This window comes from Ctenopharyngodon idella, chromosome 4, assembly GCF_019924925.1.
Source record: "Ctenopharyngodon idella isolate HZGC_01 chromosome 4, HZGC01, whole genome shotgun sequence".
Taxonomy (NCBI): Eukaryota; Metazoa; Chordata; class Actinopteri; order Cypriniformes; family Xenocyprididae; genus Ctenopharyngodon; species Ctenopharyngodon idella.
The window spans coordinates 238004-260945 of record NC_067223.1 but is presented as its reverse complement, the minus strand read 5'-3'; the positions used below and the strand labels follow the sequence as shown (position 1 = coordinate 260945).

At 41.3% G+C, this 22942-nt stretch overlaps 1 protein-coding gene across 3 annotated transcripts in view; it reads left to right on the top strand.

The window, feature by feature from the left end:
* The window catches only part of LOC127511505 (copine-8), a 174512-nt gene that overhangs the window by 65970 nt on the left and 85600 nt on the right, over positions 1-22942 (top strand). For all 3 annotated transcript variants that reach the window (XM_051892342.1, XM_051892341.1, XM_051892343.1), the window contains 2 exons: positions 2794-2833; positions 6739-6815. In XM_051892342.1, the coding sequence (XP_051748302.1) occupies positions 2794-2833; positions 6739-6815 (117 nt within the window). The remainder of the gene's footprint in view (positions 1-2793; positions 2834-6738; positions 6816-22942) is intronic.

Sequence of the window (22942 nt, the reverse complement as noted above, 5' to 3'; positions counted from 1 at the left end):
CAGTGCAAGACACATGAAAGCCCGCATGGAGTTTGCTAAAGATGGTGAGAAATAAGATTCTCTGGTCTGATGAGACCAAGATAGAACTTTTTGGCCTTAATTCTAAGTGGTATGTGTGGAGAAAACCAGGCACTGCTCATCACCTGTCCAATACAGTCCCAACAGTGAAGCGTGGTGGCAGCATCATGCTGTGGGGGTGTTTTTCAGCTGCAGGGACAGGACGACTGGTTGCAATCGAGGGAAAGATGAATGCGGCCAAGTACAGGGATATCCTGAACGAAAACCTTCTCCAGAGTGCTCAGGACCTCAGACTGGGCCGAAGGTTTACCTTCCAACAAGACAATGACCCTAAGCACACAGCTAAAATAACGAAGGAGTGGCTTCACAACAACTCCATGACTGTTCTTGAATGGCCTAGCCAGAGCCCTGACTTAAACCCAATTATGCATCTCTGGAAAGACCTAAAAATGGCTGTCCACCAACGTTTACCATCCAACCTGACAGAACTGGAGAGGATCTGCAAGGAGGAATGGCAGAGGATCCCCAAATCCAGGTGTGAAAAACTTGTTGCATCTTTCCCAAAAAGACTCATGGCTGTATTAGATCAAAAGGGTGCTTCTACTAAATACTGAGCAAAGGGTCTGAATACTTAGGACCATGTGATATTTCAGTTTTTCTTTTTTAATAAATCTGCAAAAATGTCAACAATTCTGTGTTTTTCTGTCAATATGGGGTGCTGTGTGTACATTAATGAGGAAAAAAATGAACTTAAATGATTTTAGCAAATGGCTGCAATATAACAAAGAGTGAAAAATTTAAGGGGGTCTGAATACTTTCCGTACCCACTGTATATAATGGAAAAGGAACCAGCCCCCAGATGTGTCCATAACATCGAATCTGTCCCCCTTTTAAAAAAGTTTCTTTTAGACAAACACAATCGGAGTTATATTAAAACATATCCTTGCTCTTCCAAGCTTTATATGGTAGTGAATAACACTCCTGATTTCCAAAAAATCCAAAAAAGTGCATCTATCCATCATAAAAGTAATCCATACGACTCCAGGGGGTTAATAAAGGCCTTCTGAAGCGAAGTGATGGGTTTGTAAGAAAAATATCCATATTTAAAACTTATAACCTAAAATAACTAGCTTCCGGCAGATGGCCTGCACAAGTTGACTTGCGCCAAAAGAGTAACATCTGACGTGATGTATGACGTAGGATGTAGGAGTAGCATAAGCTTAGATGCTGCTCTCGGTTCAAACAAATAGGGCTGGGTAACAAACTCAAGCTCCTCCTCTCTTATATCGAAATCTTTTGACATTTCTCTTTAAAAATTCTAGTTTTAGACTTCTAATATGTGACCTGTGTTATGTTTTGCTCTGTCCTCTGCGCTTCTGCGTACGTCATGCATCAGGTCAAAGGTTACTCTTTTGGCGTAAGTCAATTTACGTGGACTGTCTGCTGGAAGCTACTTAGTTTATAAAGATTTAAATGTGGATAATTTTCTTACAAAAACCCATCGCTTTGGTTCAGAATGCCTTTATTAAAGGTGGACTCAGTATTATTTCAGATACACTGTTTGGAAGTTAGTTGGGCCGATACCAACAACAAACGTGTAACCAATGAAAATAGGGGGAAAAAAAACTGCAGAACGAGAGATGGGATACAATATAAAAGAGCTCAAAAGAATATCACTGCAATGAAGGTTTATGACTGGGCAAGCGCTTTAGGACCAACGTTTATATTAGAAAAGCTTTCCAGCACTGGAGAGAGCTAAGCGGGAAGGCCTGAAAATAGACACAGAGGCTGCTTTGTAAATAACACTGGGTTTGGATTGTCTGGAGCTGCTGTTCTGTTGGCGATTAACAACAAACTCTTGTTTGTATTTACTTTTGTGTATGTATGTTCATTTTTTGTGCTTCCTTGTCACTCGTTCATCATCTGCACTTTATTTTTCATGAAGCATTTTGTTGCAAGTCAGCTGTGATAAACAGACATCCACTCTCGCATTGCATGTGTAACGGTGGCCAGATAGTGAGAGTTTTGCTGTTGAACTACTGCACACTGACGATCGTTAGAGAATTAGGTGTTTAGCGTCATTGGTGGTGCTTTCGCCTCGCATGCCAGCAGTGATCGGCTGACTGACTCGGAGCAGGGTGGTTAGTATGAGTTTTGGAGGCAGAGCAATGAAGAGAGGGGTGGGTTTGTTTGGGTTGATTTAAAATATCAACAGTGTTCAACAACGAATTTGAGAAATCGCATACAGCACCTTTAACCCCCTGGAGCCTTGTGGATATCTTTTATGATATGGGTGAGTTGGGTGAACTATCCTTTCAACACACAGCTAGATTTGCTGCCCCAGTTATGACAAAGATATTAAAACTCTCTTTTTTTTTTAAAGGTAAATCATGCATAAATATCAGACCAAATCATTCCAAAGCAGTTGCCATGTGACATTGCAGTCCTTTGCATAAAAATATTGTGAGCTGCCTACACAGACATAATTTTCAAAAAGTAGGCAGCAGTCCCAGAATGCATTGTGGTTAGTTCAGTGCAAAAATTCATCCAATATGGTGGGCAAAGTCAAAAGATTATTTTGGTTATATGCTTGAATGTGTGGAATGAGTTGGTTCAAAGAACTACAGCTAAAACAAATGTATCAGTGCATTCTGGGTCCATTGTTAATTTGATATGACACAAACAACAAATACAGAATTAATGACAAAGCAAATAAAAACTAGTTATTCTGGTTGAGTGCCCTTTCTCAATATGTCCTTTTTTTTTGTTTTTCAGGTATGATGTTGACTCCAAGAGCTCTAACCTCTCAAAACATGTAAGTCTCAGAAACTGCTCCATGTTTCCTCTCAGACTCTGTACACACTTACTGTGCGGATCTCCTCATGGCCATTATAAAGTTTAGTATGCCATCATACACACTCCCATAGGAAAACAGTCTTATAGTGCTTGTAATCAGCAGGTCTATTTATATGAGAATAAAGAGGCAAATGTGGGCTAATAGAGACATGTGATTAGAAAAGCTCTCACAGAGAGAATGTCATGATTGAAGCTGTGTTTTGGTGCTCAAGCGGGTCCCTGAGGTGTCATCTCACACAGTGATGATGGTTTAGAGTAAAAGATGCAAATTCACTGCTGTGGTCCCATCTGTGCTCATCATTGGACGTGGCCATAATCGTTCTATGCCTTTATTTCTTTTGTGCTTCAATCAATCATCCAATCAGTCAACCCAAAAACTTCAACGTCCTACCCTCCATCTGGCATCAATCAGCTAATACTCCCGCCTATGAACTGTCAATTAATCAGTTAGTCAGTGCATCCTTCCATCCATCCATCCCTCTATCCCCTTTGTCAAGCATCAGTTGTTGATCAATCAATCAGTCAATCCATACACGTCTATCCAGCTATGGTAAGGGTAAACTTATTTAAGTGCCATTATATTGGTAGCTTTCTAGAAATCTAAAGAATTTAATTTTCTTTATGGAATTTTCAAAGGTAAACCTATGACATCAGGCTGCAAAACTATTTTGGTTCTAATTGGAACCTTTATTTTTAATTCCATGGCATTTACAAGGCAAACTAACAATAGTATGGGGTCATTTATTGCTGGTTAATTCAGCATTTGTAGTGCAGGAGACTGTGGGCGTCCATCAATGAGGCAAAGTGGAACTGCTTAATGAAACACTTCACAACATTTACCAATCCAGCCGCTCAACAACACCACTGATCTAAACCAGCCGCACATTTCTCTGGAAACCTGCTGTATCCTAGGGGGAGCTCCCAAGCATCTGTACTGCTATTGTTTCCTGCTGTGATCATGTGGACACACTGGCTGTAAAGAGACAGATAAACTGATCTCTCCACACATCATGCACAAGAGTAATTGAAAACACCCTCAGTGACTCCAGTGTACAAACAGGTTTCATCCCTGAAAATTACCACCTCCAAATTATCTCCCAAATCAGACATCCTGGTGCTTTACTCCCTCCCTCATCCGCCCAGAAATCAATATCACCCTCTTCCACCCTGAATTGTAAATGCAAACACAGCTTGTCCACTCCCAAAGGGAAATTGATACTGCATAAAACCATTACAGGATGTGTTGACATGCGAAGAGCGACATACGCTCCATCGTCAGGTGAAAATTAAGAGAAGCGGCAGCAGAGAGAAAACCACACATACAGGAAAAGAAACAGTGAGAGATGGATGGAGAGGGAAAGAGGAAGAGGAGGTCGTCTTTATAAAGTTTATAGACAATAAAGATAGATTATTTGTATTCATCTTCATGAATACAAATTGCGAGTTGAGTAGCCAGCAGTAATTAGAGAAGTGGTAAGACTCTGTGTCAGTGAAAATGTAGCATTTCATAAATAACTGAGGATGAACTCAGAAAGAAAAGACTTGTGTCTAAATTAGTGACAGTCAAAATATAGTGCAAAGCATACAGTGGCTGCAAGTACATGTTCAGTACATGTTCACACCATTGAGATTAGGATTAACCAATAATCAGTTAATTTTGTCTAATTATTTTTTAAGTAAATCATCTTGCTAAACCTGTTGTTAATAAAGTGGTGCACTTCCCTAGATTGAGTCATGGGCAGGTGCTTCAAAGACTCAGAATTACATGAAATAATCTCTGGGGTACCTCTGGGTTTAGTGATAGGCCCCATTCTCTTCTCGCTATACACAACTTTTCAGTCAGTTTAACACAGGATATTTGATGCGCAAAATTTAACATAATTTAATTTAAAATGCATATGCATGTGTAGAACCTGTACAGTATATCCCTCAGTTGTTCTATGTTTCTCAGCTGTTTTTTTATTCTTTTCTGAAAAAAAAAGTTCCCTATCTGTTGGCCACTAGTATTACACTGAAATTATGTCTTTAAATATAAATACAAACACACTTGCTATGGCGAAGCAATTGGCCTTATTCATATTCTCTTGATGTCTTATTTTAGTTTTCTCCTGGATCGTTATCATTCTCTCTCCATCCACTGATGCACATTTTTATTAATACAAAATATAGTAAACAAAAATCTGTCATGTTCAGCATGCGGACAGCATATGCACAAAGAGTATCACCTACCCTTTAGTAAACTGCTGTTGCGAAGGTCAGTGGGGCAGAAATTTCACAGCTCTGCCAAGAAAATCATTTGAATTCTAATGGTTTTTTTAAGCCATATATTGTGCTTCACTTCAGATCATTTATCAGTGAGAACATGATGTGTGAACAGTTTCAGTCCTTGAAATAGTTGTTTTTGATTATATTATTGGCTTTCATAGTCTTTTTTTGAAGCTTGACAGCCCTAGTCATCATTCCCTTTCATTATGTTAAAGAGTATCCAGTATACTTTTCAACTGGGGTTTAGGAAGGCACCTTAATTCTATTTAAAATAAATCTTAAGATAAATCTTTCTACACCATACAGTAACCTTCTAGAGAATTATTTGCTTATGGCAGCTGTCTGGGAGAGATATTTGTTGCTCCAGCATGGCAATGTCCTTCTGGGCAAAGTTAGGTATATATAAAAAAAAATCTACTGTAAACTAAACTGGCCTATGCCAATCCCAAACTGTAACTCCACACAACCCCTTAGGGATGAGAGCCAGACTCCATCATCCAACAAAAGCGCTTTTGTGTTTGAATGGGAGAAAATACCCACAGTCACGTCCCAACATCTAGTGGAAAGCCTTCCCAGAAGGGAGAAAGCTGTTAGGGCCAACTCTCTTTAAATGCCTATGATTTTGAAATTAAATGCTCAACAAGCACACAGGGCTGTGGTGTTTTGGTGTACACAATTTTATATATAGTAATAACATAGGCCATGTACACACTGCAGTTAAATTTGGTTGTCAGTGCTTAGTGCTTAATCCTGTTCTGAACAAACATAGTTTAGTCATTTACGGGAGTGACAACTGCATTCTACAACCAAATGAAAATGCAGTTAATGACAATGGCATTTACAAAAATTCTATGCAGTGTGTATGGGATGTGTCTATCTTCCATTTGAGAAATCATATGGAAAAAAGCTAGCCTTGACTCATTTGTGTTGCCAAAGCTTGCTAAAAAAAGAAAGAAAAAAAAAACAGCGAACAAGAACAAGCCCATAATAAACCTAAAAAAATCCAAATGCTTTATATTTCAAATAAGACCAAAATATTGCAACCCACACCTTCCGACTTTAATAACTCCATAAGGTTGAATGCTTTATGAGCCAAGCCAAATCAAGCCCAAAAACACTTATTATAGGTGGACATGGCAATACGGCAAGAGCACACTCTATGAAGCAGCCTTACAAACATAAACAAAACACGACGCCTCTGTCAATGGTGGCTTAATTAAACTGTAGAACATAAGTCTTTGGTCGCTGTAATATTAATTTGGTAGTGGATACCAAACGTCAGAACGCTGCTGTGGATGCCACTGTCAATCATAACATTTTCTGGAGTGAGTCGTGTCCTGTAAATACAGAATGATAATTTAGGGGATTCACTTCATAAATGTGGTTGTCACTCCTGAAATCTCAGTGTGTACGTGGACATAGTTATGTTCAAAATGATCAAACTAATAAATCTTATCTTTGCTCTGGCCCAGTGATTACAGATAAAGCCGAAGAAACCTCATAATACTAAAAATAGACAACATGAAATACTGACCTTTCATATTGTTATACTGTTAAAAAAATACCACCCAGTCCCCTTTATTTTCTCTCTCTTTGCAGGATTTCCTTGGCCAGGCCTTCTGTTCATTGGGAGAGGTGGTGGGTTCACAGGGTAGTCGCATGGAGAAAAATCTTGGGTAAGAGCCGCTCTTTTTGGTTTATTTCCTCCATTCTCAAAGCCTACATCTTTGCATTCTGTGATAGAATCCCATCCTCATGTATCAAAACTAAAGCAGTTTATATTGATACAAATTTTAGAGACAAAATTGCCTGTTTTGCTGCTAATTATTATTTATTATATTTTATAATTGTATAATTCATATAATATATTCATATAATTATTATATAAACTGACAATTAATATTAAACTTTGCACCCCCTGTATGAAGGGATGTGAATTACAGTATGTGGACAGAAACTGAATTATCGAAACAAGCCTTTAAGTTTCGAACTTCCTTGTATTATAAGTTACAAAATCTGGTGTCATGGAGTATTTTCAAATCTATTGTTCGAGAACTGTTGAAAGATTTATCTTGTAAATGTTTCTTAGCCAGTTTTCTTTCCTTGCTCATTAAATGTGTTGTTTAAGCTTAAAGGGGGGATATCACACACAGTTTCTGCCAATCTCATGTTAATCTTGAGTACATATAGAGTAACAATGCATCCTTCATATCTCCGAAAAGTCTTTAGTTTCGTCATATTTATAAAAGATAGATACGCTAAACCGAGTCTTTACGAAAAAAGCAGAGATCCTGGAGGTGTGTCTGCCGTCAGTGCTGTGGGCAGAGCTAAAGAGTCACGAACACGTGCATCTTCTGCGTAGAGATCACATGCTAGCTGCGACATCTTTATAAATAAAAAGGAAACAAAAACGTTCATGTTGTTTACATTATATGCACTTGCACGCCGATTGCCAACAAAATTGCCAGCTTTACTCACCGCCCCTGATCTGCAAATTTAGCGCCGAACTGGGACTTGTTTACAAAATATTCATCACCGAATTCCCGGGAACAAACAAACATACATGCACAACTCCGTTGCTGCCCCGGAAAAACAACTTCATCCTCTGTTCCCTTAACGCTGGGTTCTTTGGGAAGCTGAAAAAGTAATCTTTCCCTCACAACCAAAAGCACACTCCTTTGTTTACAGGAGCTGCGTCTCATTTCGGAGGCTGCGTCCTCCGGAAGTCGCATTTGAAGGCTGCATACTTCATCAATGATGTCTTACTTAACCCTTTGACGCGTACGATCACACCGGTGTGATTAGAACGTTCAGCGCATGACGTGATCAACTGCCAAATTCAAATGTGCGTGCGCGCTTTAGCTGGCGCTAAACCAGAGCCGGACACGCGCAGCGCTTTTCATATCACAAATATGCAGTGTTTTCAACCACATAATGTTTATTTTAGGTTTCAGATATTTAAATACACATAAGTACTAGCAAAACAATACATTTAGAGTTTGTAAAATACACACTGATGTCTATAGAAGCGCATTCCTTTTCATTATAATTAGACGACATGTTTTATTCATATTGTGTAAGTAACTTTAAAGTTTACTCTATTCTTCCCCAGTTCACCAACTCACTTTCATGTATTTCGGGAGAAGTGGATGAATTCACGTGTTGTAAATCCAACAGATCCGATTCTCTGTGCGGCGCAAACTAACATGGCGGCGCCCATCGCGCATGTATCTCAACTAACGTGATCGCTATAAAGGTGTTTAAACAGCAAAACACATCCACTTGCTCATATTTGACAATCGGAATATCAGATGTTTCATGCTATAGTTAACAAAGTTGTGAACATTTTGATTAAAAAGGAAAAATGAAATAAAAGCAGACCATCAGTCATACAGGGCTGTGGTGTGTTATGTGACAAGCAATGATGCGTCACCATGGAAACAATAATGTGATACGTTCTAAATAACGGTCGCCTTGGAAAAACTCACGCTGGGGGCTCAGCCAGAATATTTTAAACTTACGTGCAAAAGGGTTAAGAAAAGTAACCGTAATAAAATTGACTGATATTCATTGTGAGGTGTAAAATACTGTAATTTCTTTCTTACATTGCAATCTAACGGTTATTTTTCTTAAATGAGACCGCCTCGATGATGTATGCAGCCTTCAAAGGGTGCAGCCCCTGAATTGGGACACAGCCATTGTTGAAAAATCTCTCGGCTTCCGTATCCCTAACGAAACGTGTTGATGGGCGTACTCTTGCTCTGGGTGGTGTGTGTGCGCACGCTTATCAGGGAGAAGTGCCTATACAAGGAATTCCACTCTCTTTTGACGTCATACAGGACACACTCAAAAAAACTCTCAGAATCCTGTACCGAAACCAGAAGTAGTGGATTTGGCACAGAAATACTCCGTCATAGGTCCAACTCGTGTTTTGAAATTTTGGCTCTTTAACAGTGTAAATAAGTCAGAGTACAGTACAAATGTTCCTATGCAGAATTTATATGATGAAAAAAATGCTGGGAAATCATCAGGGGATTCTAACTAAGCAAACTTGACATTGTAAGAATTTTTGGTGTTTAATTGAGGGTATAAAGTTCATATCGACTAATAAGCTGCTGTTTGCTATTGCTGCTCTTTAGTCTGACATTGCTCATTAAAGTCTTTAGTCCACCTCATCTGCACAAACAAACCTTTGAGCTTCCTGTATCCTTCCCATCGAGGTTGTATTGTCATTCAGCACCTGAGCTGAGATCAGTCAGCTCAGGTCAGTCATTTTTCTTCCTGACTGAAAGTCCATTTAGGTTCTGATCTGAGTCTACATTATTGTACCTCAGCTCTCAGGGAGGTAAAGGCCTGCCTCACATACATTTCCTCTGTGGCTCGATTATCAAAGCAGGCTTATTAGATTGTCAGTGGGAGTTCAGCGTCTCGCTGCGTCTGGGGGTCCCTGCACTGTTGCTCCATTAGCTAAGCAAAGCCTCATGCCAGCATGCTCATTACATCCAGCTAAAGACAGACCACTGCTGTTGATCAAGAAAATGAAGAACAAGGTGATATGAGGTTTGTACATCCCTGCTGTTTGGAGTACTTGTAGCATTGGTTGTATTTGCAACTAATAAAACACAAATGTCCACCTGTTGAAACCAGACAGGTGTAGAAATCAGAGAGACTAAAAAGGACAGAAAATGACAAAAGAAAACAAAAACCTGCCCATTTAGAGAACATTTTGTAAACCGTTACTTTAGTCTTCTCCTCAGATATCTCACCCATCCCTAGTGAAACATTTATTTCATGATATACTAAAAATACAATGACATGTCTATGTTCTAACTGAAAATGCACTGTAAATGTAGTTATTTCATACTTTCATCAAGCACAAACTTAGTACACTACATATTAAAGTTGTAAAGTAGTATACCTTTTACAAATGCAAGAGGATGCCCACTTCATAGACCCAATGACATGTCCATGCTCACTCAGCCCAACAACTAGCCTCAGTAATGGATGAATGAGGCAACTCATCTTATGATCCTGTAGATGTATGAAGGCCATATTAATGTTTATCTGTGGGCATTGTTCGTATGTTTTCATATCATTAAAGTAAACAAGGCTGCTGTATGAGTTCTCACCTAAGACTATGGCACAAGAGACAATATGACATTCTGTGTATAGATACTTGTTTGTTCCATCGCCCGTTAAAAGTGTCTGAAGTATTGTAATAATATGATTTTAACATAGGCTATAGGCTACAGTATGTTTGTTCAGTGAAGGGGGCGGTTTTTGTATATGTTTGATAAGTCAATCTCTCCTCACCTTACTTTCACGCCCCATGAAATGGAATTAATCAACAATCGGTTTTGCTGTACTTTTGTTAAACAACTGAACTCCCTAGAGTGCACACTATTGGGAATGTGTTGCAGATTTGGCACATTTCTCAGAAGGAAACCTTTAGAGTCTAGAAACTCATTGCAGCTAAAGACAGAAGTCTCATCATATATTTCAAATCTGAGAATGATGAAATTATTTTAAGATGATGCTATGTAATTTTTTAGATGAGACTTTTTTGTGCAAACCAAAGAAAATGTGAAGTATGAATTGAAACATCTAGTTTGTTTCTGCTAACAGGGGCTGTAAGGGCAGTATTTCCAAACACAACTTCTGCCTACAGCACAAAAGTTTATTTGTTACATATTTTTACTAAACATTTTTATATAAAAATTTCTAAATTTCTAACAGACAGACCCTATAACAGACCGGCGTATATCTAATAAATTATTCATTTAAGAACATTGTGCAAGTTTACTGCAAAAATGGAGCCGTAAACTTTACATACTTTTAAAAATCCCTCGTTTAGTTTATACTGGAAAACACTCGTTGTCACAGTTGTAAACACGACGGCTTTCTTCTTCCAAGGGAGTTTTGCGTCACGGCATTTGTTTCTAGGCGGACTATTAAAGAATGCGACACGAACGTCTCCCGGACATCCTGTAGAATTCAACCAACCAGATGACGATTTCGAAAATCCTGAAGTATTTCCAGTTAAGTGAGCCCATATGCATCAGACATTCAGCCAACGATCTGTGGGTGTGACGTCTGAGACTGAGACTAGTATATTCTAAATAGCCTACACTCCAATGCGCATACTGTACTAATACACTTTTCCCATTAATGTTAGGCTACTTTAATGCACTTTGAAATGTGGACTGTCAAAATATTATGAATTTTTAAATAAATTATTAAAATGATCCTGATCAGTCCTCAAAAATTACACAAAAATTTAAAATGTCAAATAAATTCATAAACGTTAACTGCATGAAATGTAACAACGTAATGCGAGACGTCAAACCGCCAAATAATTTCATTGCGTTTTACATCAGGAGCAGTTGTGCAGTACATTGAGAGATGAAACGTGCAGAGACAATGGGCAGAGGAATGTTACGGATGGTTTTATTCCATCCACACGCACTGAAACACAAGCAGTTCTGCACGTTCACATTCTTTCACCAACAAACGGAACTGTCTGTGTTTTAGTGCGTGCACAAGAATAAAACTAATGTTATGCCGGTTTATGCAACTGCGTCCTGCAGCATTAATGACAGATTATGTCACGTAAAAGGGAAACAAAGATGATATTTAATGTTGTATCTGCTGGCTTTATTTCTTTAACAGCTTCAAGTTTAACGCACTTTAGTGTTCTATATGCCAGTTCACGTTTATTTTCATGCGACGCTTACTGCGCCTATATAGAGACTTTTCTCAGCGATTCACAGTCTTTAACCCTCTGGGGTCTGAGGATTTTCGGGGCCCTGGAGAAGTTTTGACATGCCCTGACATTTGTGCTTTTTTCAGTTGTTCATAAACATATTAATGGAAAAAGTGTCATTACACTGTATTCAGCACAAACTAGGCTACCATAATATGTGTGGAACATGTATGTACATGTTTGTGTTTTTGAAGGAATAACGTTTATGCGTGGTTATTGAAAAAACAAAAAACTTAAGTCACTGAAATAAAGCCAAAAAATATATTTTAAATCTGTGTTCACAAGACTTCTGGGTATTGGAGGTTGTAGACTAGAGTTTTTGCTTCAAAATGATGTAAAAATTATCCTTCATACTCGTTCATTTATAACAATATATTGATTTAGTTTTTGTAAGACACTTTTTGTCAAGAAACACAGTATGCGTGGAGGCGTGAATCATCATGAATAATGGGTGATTTACACCTGAGAAGACAAAAGAATCGCATAAAGACATCTAATGAGCTGCATATTAATGAGGCCTTTCAGTCAGGTAGGCTGTGAAAAAACCCTCTGTGATCATGTCTCAAGCTCATCATGGTGTATATCAAACATACAGAAAAAACAGCAATACTGTGAAATATTATTACAATTTAAAATAATGGTATTCTATTATATACTTTAAAATATAATGTATTGCTGTGATGCAAAGCGTCTGAACATTCATGTTACCTCTATGGCATTTCACATAGCTTCAAAGCATGCACATTTGGAGAAATATTGATGGATTCTCATATGTTTATGTCAATTTTCTATACAGAGAAGTAATATTTATTCAATATTTATTGTCATCACTATGAACGCTGGATACTGTGTTTTCAATTCATACTTGCAGCCGGAGGGCGCTCTGTACACCTTTAGGCTACAAATTACTCTAAAGAAGAACAGGACATTCAGGAACTAACGGCATGTCTTCCAGAGATCGCTAACCATGGCTTTAACATCCAGATAAACACTTTTCAAGACAATAAATGCACGATTGAGATGATATATACATGTATTGCCTCAGAATTTGCGTCTAAATAGCGCTCGCTCCGTGGGCGTGGCCGCATTAGCGGATAATGAGCTGAATCACGGGCTTCTGACATGTGTCTCTTTTCATACAGATTACATAAACACAGAATATTTGTTTTCGATTTGACTTACATGATTTAAAACTTGACATTTCAACGTTTTTTTAGACATAAGTCTCATTTTTGTGTCATTAGTATTCACTAAGTTACAGTTCATTTTCTGAGAACTATCAGATTAAACTTCGTTCAGAGGGAGACGAGAGATCACGCATCATGTTAGTTTTCTTTATTTTGCAAAAAGCACATCATTTTGTTTTTACTCTGAGTGTACACAAATAAAAGAAGATATTCCACAAATTTTAATGGTGTATAACTCTTAATTATATGTGCAACATTGACGGAGTATTTTGAGTCTCTTTCACACTGGTAAGAAAAAAACCGAGGTGGTATCGCCGGCGTGACCGCCGACCCGAGGGAGTTAAATCCATATAAAGTGCTGTCATTTTTCCATCAATGACAGCACTTTATATGGATTTAAAGACTTTTTTTATACTGTTACGAGTAATACTCGTAACAGTATAAAAAAAAACACAAAGTAACCCCAGTTCCCTTTTTTACGTTCGACGTACGTCAGTAGCAACCGACGAATTGGGATATCGCTAGAGAGCCCTATCAGCTTCGAGTGAACTACAACAGGCCAATGGAGTTGGCATGCGATATTTGCATAATGCGCACCGCCCCCGCCAGGTGGTATAAATAGGGGAGCAGATGCCATCGCATTCTGTCTTTCGCTTCGGAGCCATCTAGTTGTGTTCCAGCTTTCAGACTTCTAGAGTGAATTCTTCAAGCCAAGGAAGAAAGGAAAATTACTTCTTGTGTTAGTGTGACGGCACTTCAGCGAGGTCGCGAGCTTCCCGAGGAGCCTGAGCTTAAGCTCTCAACTGCTGTTTTTACAGCATAGAATTTCCAAATTCCCAGCTGTTGTCTGTTGCGATTTGGGCCGGTTCCTCCATTGTGTTCGGGGAGTGGTGTACCCGAACACATTGTGACACTCCCTGTGTGCTTCAGCACAAGAGAGCTGAATTTTCCCCTCCTAAAAGAGCTTCTCAGACGCACCCTGCGTCTTTTTCAAGATGTAATTTCGTCTGTGCGTTACTGGATGCGGTCGTTCATTGGTCCCCGCTGACGGCCACAATCGCTGCATCACGTGCCTGGGCGTTCAGCACGCTGAAGCAGCTTTTGTGGATAGTTCATAGCTTTTGTGGATAGTTCACAAATTCCCCGGGGGGAATTTGTGAATTTGTCTGTCCCGCCGCTGGCTCTCCGGAGTCCAGCGGTACCCACTTCATCACAAAAAGAGCAGTTTCCCAATCCTCCAGGTCACAAGAGACTGCGGCTGTCAGTGCGCGAGGCCCCGCCTTGCCACTCGCAGCCCACTCTCACTTCGCCAGCAGGTCCCAGTGTGATGGTCGATTCCGCCCCCCAGCCGTCTCCCATTCACACTGTCACCTCGCAGAGTCTGACCCCACTTCGGCCCGCTGCGCCGTCCGAGTCGGGTTCCAGCACTCTGCTTCGCTGCCCCACCCCCGGTGCGTCTGTGGTGCCTTTGGTCCCGCTGGCTCGGTGTCTGGAAGCCTGGATAGCGCTCCCCAGCCCGTCCCGCTGGCTCATTTGCACTATCAGACTCGGCTATGCGATTCAGTTCGCCCGGCGTCCCCCGGTCTTCAGGGGTGTCCACTACACTCAGGTGTCCCTGGACAATGCACCTGTTCTCCGGGCAGAGATTGCTGTCCTCCTGGCGAAGGATGCAATCGAGCCGGTCCCTCCAGCCAATATGAAGTCAGGGTTCTACAGCCCCTACTTCATTGTACCAAAGAAGGGCAGTGGGCTACGGCCAATCCTGGATCTGCGTGTCCTGAACCGGTCCCTTCACAGGCTGCCGTTCAAGATGCTTACGCAGAAGTGCATTTTCGAATGCGTCCGTCCCCAGGATTGGTTTGCAGCGATCGACCTGAAGGACGCGTACTTTCATGTCTCGGTTCTGCCTCATCACAGACCCTTCCTACGGTTCGCGTTCGAGGGTCGGGCATATCAGTACAAAGTCCTACCCTTCGGGCTGGCCCTGTCGCCCCGTGTCTTCACGAAGGTTGCAGAGCCGGCCATTGTTCCCCTCAAGGAACAGGGCGTTCGCATCCTCAACTACCTCGACGACTGGCTCATCCTGGCCAGCTCGTGGGAGCAGTTGTGTGAACACAGGGACATGGTGTTAGCTCACCTCAGTCGGTTGGGTCTTCGGGTCAACTGGGACAAGAGCAAACTCTCCCCCAGGCAGAGGATCTCTTATCTCGGTATGGAACTGGATTCGGTCACCCGGACTGCGCGCCTCACCGAGGAGTCCAGTCAGTGTTGACCTGCCTGAGTACGCTCAAGCGCAGGACAGCGGCCCCACTGAAACTCTTTCAGAGGCTCCTGGGGCATATGGCATCCGCAGTCGCAGTCACACCACTTGGATTGCTTCATATGAGGCCGCTTCAACACTGGCTCCGTGGCCGGGACCCTCACCAAGTGGTCGGACCCTTCGTTCCTGCGGGCGGGAGTTCCCCTCGAACAAGTGTCCAGGCATGCTGTGGTCCACACAGATGCCTCCTCCACGGGGTGGGGAGCCACATACAACGGGCATGCAGCATCGGGTCTGTGGACGGGGCCCCAGCTGCATTGGCATATCAATTGCCTCGAGTTGCTAGCAGTACGTCTTGCACTGGGCCGCTTCCAGGAGCTGTTGACAGACAAGCACGTACTGGTCCGCTCAGACAGCACTGCGGCCGTTGCGTACATCAACCATCAGGGTGGTCTACGCTCCCGCCGTATGTCGCAACTCGCCCGCCATCTCTTGCTATGGAGTCGGAAGCATCTGAGGTCGCTTCGTGCCATTCACGTCCCAGGCGTGCTCAACTGTGCAGCCGACGAGCTCTTACGGCAGCCTCCACTTCCGGGCGAATGGAGACTCCATCCCCAGGTGGTCCAGCTGATCTGGCAGCGCTTCGGCGAGGCACAGATAGATGGTTCTCGGACCTCACGCTCCTCGCGACAGCACCTCCCTGGCCCATTCCTCTGAGGAAGGACCTCCTGACTCAGAGACGGGGCACCCTCTGGCACCCGTGTCCCGACCTGTGGAAACTCCATGTGTGGTCCCTGGACGGGATGCGGAGGTTCTGAGTGATCTCCCGCAAGCGGTCGCAGACACTATCACTTCCGCTAGAGCTCCTTCTACGAGGAACCTCTATGCGCTGAAGTGGAACCTGTTCGTCGAATGGTGTTCCTCTCAACCAGAGCGAGAGGACCCCCGATCATGTTCGGTCAGAACCGTGCTTTCCTTTCTGCAAGAGGGCCTGGAGCGAAGGCTGTCTCCCTCCACCCTCAAGGTGTATGTTGCCGCTATCGCCGCACATCACTATGCAGTTGATGGTAAATCGCTAGGGAAGCACGATCTGATCGTCAGGTTCTTGAGGGGGGCGAGGAGACTGTATCCTCCCCGGCCCCCCTCTGTACCCTCTTGGGATCTGACCCTGCTTCTTACATCTCTCCAGGGTCGTCCCTTCGAGCCTTTGCAATCAGTCGAGTTAAAAGTACTGTCCCTAAAGACCGTCCTCCTGGTTGCATTGGCCTCGCTCAAGAGGGTAGGGGACCTGCACGCATTTTCGGTTGACGAATCGTGCCTGGAATTCGGGCCCGGTGACTCTCACGTTATCCTGAGACCCCGGCCTGGATATGTGCCCAAGGTTCCTACCACTCCCTTTCGAGATCAGGTAGTGAACCTGCAAGCGCTGCCTTCGGAGGAGGCAGACCCAGCCCTAGCTTTGCTCTGTCCCGTCCGCGCTCTGCACCTGTACGTAAACAGAACGTGAAGCTTCAGGACCTCAGATCAGCTCTTTGTCTGTTACGGAGGCCAGCAGAACGGAAAGGCTGTCTCCAAGCAGAGGGTGGCCCACTGGATAGTGGACGCCATCGCCCTGGCGTATGAGTCCCAAGGCGTGCCTTGCCCGCTCAGGTTGAGAGCCCACTCCACCAGAGGAGTGGCCTCTTCCTGGGCACTGGCGCACGGCGCCTCGCTGACAGATATCTGTAGAGCTGCGGGCTGGGCGACACCTAACACATTCGCTAGATTCTATAGCCTTCGTGTAGAACCGGTATCTTCCCGTGTACTCTCTTCCACCAGCCGGTAGACACGAAGAGCCCGTTCTAGTGTCGGCTTGCAATGCCACTCCCGCCCCCTGGGCCGGATACCTGCATCCTTTTTACTCCAGTCGAGTTCCCCGCTTGGCGAACCCTGTCGAGTTCCTCCGCCTCCCCCTTCGGCTCGGACATTGCGGAGTGTCTGATGCCAGGCCAAACCGACGTTGACGTTCCACATGTCGTGACCCCTCCACGTGAGTGGTCCCATGTGTGTATTTGTCCACGGTCAACTCCCTACGGCGAGCCTGTGTCTTTCCCTAGCAGAGCCAGCTCTGCTGTCACCTGTCAGATGAGTCTCCCCCTACCCAGGTGGAGCCATCCCAGGGACTCCATATGCGAACTGCCCACGGCCAGTCTATATGTGTACTCTCCACGTAAATTCCTCCCCTACGGGTGGGTAGTGGTCTCCGCAGCGTTCCCTACGGGTTCGCTTCCCCAGTGTAGTCTAGTTTACTTAGTGGGTATGTCGGAACAGCAGTAGACTCTCTCGGCGTAAGCTCGCCCCTTCCCCGTCCCACTTGTGCTCCGGGTGGCTAGAGCTTGCGCTGGGCACTGGAAGGGGTTCATATTGTGGCGCTTTATTTGGGATCCCAATTCGTCGGTCACTACTGACATACGTCGAACGTGACCGACTGAAAGGGAACGTCTCGGTTACGTATGTAACCCTCATTCCCTGAAGGAGGGAACGGAGACGTACGTCCCGTCGCCACAGTTGCTGTACCCTCGCTGTTGTGCGGACTAGATTGTCTCCTCAGCGAAAACAGAGTGCGATGGCATCTGCTCCCCTATTTATACCACCTGGCGGGGGCGGTGCGCATTATGCAAATATCGCACGCCAACTCCATTGGCCTGTTGTAGTTCACTCGAAGCTGATGGGGCTCTCTAGCGATATCCCAATTCGTCGGTCACTACTGACGTACGTCTCCGTTCCCTCCTTCAGGGAACGAGGGTTACATACGTAACCGAGACGTTTCGCGTTACGTATAACTGTGTGGTGGCGCAACTGGTAAAACGAGTGTTCTTGTGTGGCAGCGACCCGGGTTTGAATCCAGTATTTCCTACATTTAATGTACATATATCTGTTCCCATTGTCTCACTGATGTTCTCTGTGTAAGTGAGCTGCTGGTATACTGGGGGTGTCTGTAAAATATCAGTAAAAGGCAAATTGCTAGCTGGGCCATTACTTATAATGATTACTTTAAAAGCACACAATAATGATGCCATTAGCACACTTCAAGTTGAGTGCCATTGCAATGTGTTTTAAAATCACTAAAAGGATAGTATAACCTCAGTTTATCAGTATAATATTAATGTATGCTCAACACTCTTACAGTGTAACTGAATTGCAATTGTAATGTCACCAAAATACATTTAAAGTTTATGCTGAGTGTATTCTGCATTTCAAAACTTAAATGCAAGAGTATATATTTAAATTGTACTTGAGTATACTTGGAATAGTTTCACTTTAGCACAAACAAGTATATTTAACACTCAGGGGTCGGCTGGTCGCGGCGGCGATACCACCGTGCTTTTTTCTTATCAGTATGAAAGAGACTCAAAATACTCCGCCAATGTTGCACATACAATTAAGAGTTATACACCATTTTAATCTGTGAAATATCTTCTTTTATTTGTGTACACTCAGAGTAAAAACAAAATGTTGTGCTTTTTGTAAAATAAAGAAAACTAACATGATGCGTGATCTGTCGTCTCCCTCTGAACGAAGTCCAATCTGATAGTTCTCAGAAAATGAACTGTAACTTAGTAAATACTAATCACAAAAAAATTAAACTTATGTCTAAAGAAACGTTGAAATGTCAGGTTTTAAATCTTGTAAGTCAAATCGAAAACAAAAATTCTCTGTTTATGTAATCTAAATGAAAAGAGACATGTCAGACGCCCGTGATTCAGCTCATTATCCGCTAATGCGGCCATGCCCATGGAGCGAGCACTATTCAGACGCAAATTCTGAGGCAATACATGTATACATCGTCGCAATTGTGTATTTATTATCTTGAAAAGTGTTTACCTGCATGTTATAGTGATCTCTGGAAGCCTCTGTTAGTTCCTGGAATGTCCCATGATATGCCTCTTCTTTTACTGAGGTATTTGTGGTCTAAAGGTGCACAGAGCGCCCTCCGGCTGCAAGTATGAATTGAAAACTCAGTATCTAGCACTCACAGTGATGACAATAAATATTGAATAAATATTACTCCTCTGTATAGAAAATTGACATAAACAAATGAGAATCCATCAACATTTCTTCAAATGTGCGTGCTTTTAAGCATATTAAGAAATTACGGCCAATATAAGATTTAAAGAGTCAAAATGTGAAGTTTGAGTCTTTCATTTTTTTAATGATGTATAGTTTGTCAACTGCACATTAACATTTAGGCTATATAATATAACACCTATATTAGCCTATATGAAATGCCATAGAGGTAGAAATGTTCAGACGCTTTGCATCACAGAAATACATTATATTTTAAAGTATATTAAAATAGAAAACCATTATTTGGTTAGAGACTTAAGACTTCTTTTAAAAAAATGTGTCCAATCTTTTGAATGGTACTGTAATTTAACATAGGCCTAAACAAAATTTTCTTCACATGATGTGCAATAATACGTGCATGCATGAGATCACAAAAATCATGTTTTTTTTTGTCAAGAGTGGACATTAATCCTCTTATCAGCATGATCACAGAGGGTTTTTTCACAGCCTACCTGACTTAAAGAGCTCATCATGCGGCTCATTATGCAAATCTTTTGTCTTCTCAGGTGTGAATCACGGCATTATTCATGAAGATTCACGCCTCCATGCATACTGTGTTTCTTGACAAAAAATGTCTTAGAAAATTTAAATCTCTCTATTGTTTTACATGAACAAGTAGGCAGGATAATTTTTACATCATTTTGAAGCAAAAACTCTAGTCTACAACCTCCAATACCCAGAAGTCTTGTGAACACAGATTTAATATATTTTTTTTGGCCTTATTTCAGTGACTTAAGTTTTTTGTTTTTTCAATAACCACACATAAACGTTATTCCTTCAAAAACACAAACATGTACATACATGTTCCTCACATATTATTGTAGCCTAGTTCGTGCTGAATACAGTGTAATGACACTTTTGTCATTAATATGTTTATGAACAACTGAAAAAAGCACAAATGTCAGGGCATGTCAAAACTTCTCCAGGGCCCCAAAAATCCTCAGACCCCAGAGGGTTAATACAACTTTAGTTGAACAGCACTGCTTTTGGACAACTAAAATGCATTTAGTACAAAATAAATTGTTCCTATTTAGCATACTTCAAGTATACACGTGCCACAAATACATTTAGTTAAACTAAGTACATACAAATAAATTGTGCTTAATTATACTATTTTTTTCACTAGAGATGAGCCGCCCACAGTCTGTTTACTGAAGGTTAATTTTATTTGTATAGCGCTTTTCACAAATTCATAATGAATTCATAATGCTAATGTTTAGTTGTCCACATTTAGCAGTTTTGAGCTGGATGAAAATATTGTTTATATGTCTGATGCATACTGCACAAAAATGGCTACAGCGGACTGAACTTGCCAACTCAGATCTGATCGGACGGCTGCTTACTGCTCACAGTTTACTAGACATCTAATCACTTATTAATTATATGATTAAAATCAGCTGCAGGTTCCAATTTTGAAACAGTCTTCCTAGCATTGTTCGAGAAGCAGACACACTCTGTCAGTTTAAATCTAGACTAAAAACACATCTCTTTAACCTGGCATACACATAACACATTATCTACTTCTAAAATTCAAATCATGTAAATTGTTAGGCTGCATAAATTAGGTCAGCCAGAACCGAGAACACTTCCCATAACACCTGATGTACTTGCTACATCATAAGAAGAATGGCGTCTACGCTAATATTAGTATCTCTGTTTGTTCCGAGGTTTACCATAGTCTGCCAGATCCAGGCCATATCCAGATGAAGGACCTGCGCCTAGACACAACAATGCAGCCCTGAAGTGTCAACTAAACTATCCCCTGCAAAGGCCTCCTTCCCTTTCCTTTCCCTATGTATACATAAAACGTTATCAAAATTATTCCAGTTCGCATGGATCCGTGGAAACGACTAATAATTCTGTATTATGTGGGCCAGACAAGTAATTTGGCAATGTCACTTTATAAAAAAGACTAAGCGTCTGCGCACATACACATTCAAACGCGCATACCTATAGACTAAACACGTAAATGAACGGCAAGAACGCATTAAAAGTCTTCTGTTTTCAGTTAAAAAGGTGTCATTTAAGCAGCCCCTAAGTTAATAATTAACGATTTTTCCAACAGAAGTGATTCAATCAAAAACTTGCTTTAGCTCGATAATAACTTTCTCCTAGAGCTGCTGTGAAGCCAAAATAATCTCTGTCCATTCATTTTCTTATTATCACTGTGAAGCTGCTTTGAAACAATCTGTATTGTAAAAAGCGCTATATAAATGAAGATGACTTGACTTGTCAATGTGATTTATATTATTAATTATTTTAATTCATATTAATTCGTATCCCTGCAGCCATACAGAGGACAGATGGTTTGGACGAATGTATTAATTATATTAATATTAATCATTTTAATTAACATTATTAACTAATTGTATTATTAAACTATTAATTATATTTGTGATTTGTGTCAAAATGTAAATTAATTAATTATATTGTTCACTCAAAAATGAAAATTATGTCAGAATGTATTCACCCTTACAAACCACGAACCATTTTGAGGTATATTATACATGTTGGTAGAATCATTGAATAGTAGTAATATTTAAAGTGCAGTTTACCATTGTACATGAATTTTCGCAGATTTCGCAACAGGTTCACATGGACTCGCCGTGTTGAGAAACAGAAAGATTCTTGGTTTAAAAATGACTTCTGTGTGAGTTGTGCTTCATATATCGCTACACTATTGAAAATAGACAATGCCTTTCTTGCCTGTGAAACTTTGCTGAATTTTGCTAATGTGACCACACCTCTAATGTTAGGTGTTTGTTGTGTGTAAGAACCCTAAATGAGCAATAGTAGTACATACCTCAGCAAACTTGAATTATATTTGAATGTAGCTGTACTATAATGACAAGGGTTACAAAAGCTGTTTTGGAGCCATTAAAACATGGCGAAATCCCACACCTGCGCCTGAGTCCTAACGGGGGGACCTTTAACAACCCTAATGACTGTTAATTACAGCTAATTACACAGTTCAATCACTCCACCAATCGCATTTGGAAGACGCTGAAAGGAAAAAATGTTGCTATTTCGAGCGCTGTTGGTAGAGAGTTTGTGTTGTGTGAGATGCACTATTCTGTTTCTAATGTGTGTTTGAATAGTCTGTTGAAAGACTTCTGAGTTAGTCTGTACGTCAATCTAAATGAGTGTAACACATTTGCACTTATGTTCAGTACATGCATGTGTATGAGAGGCAAGTGTTTGCTGAGAGCAATACATTCATGTCTGACGGTGCAAACTGACAAATGTTGTGATTTAAGTGATATGAGTTATATATATATATATATATATATATATATACAGGGCTCCAAAGTGCGCCTAAAACGGACTAAAAATATTAATTTGCGAGTGATATTTTTGCTATTTTTGCATACAAATTCACATGTTATGACTGTAAAATTTGCATTTTATTTGCATGTACTGTGAGCAGTAGCTTATCACATCATTTGTTGTGTTGACGTAATTAAATGAGATGCTGCTTGTGAAAGT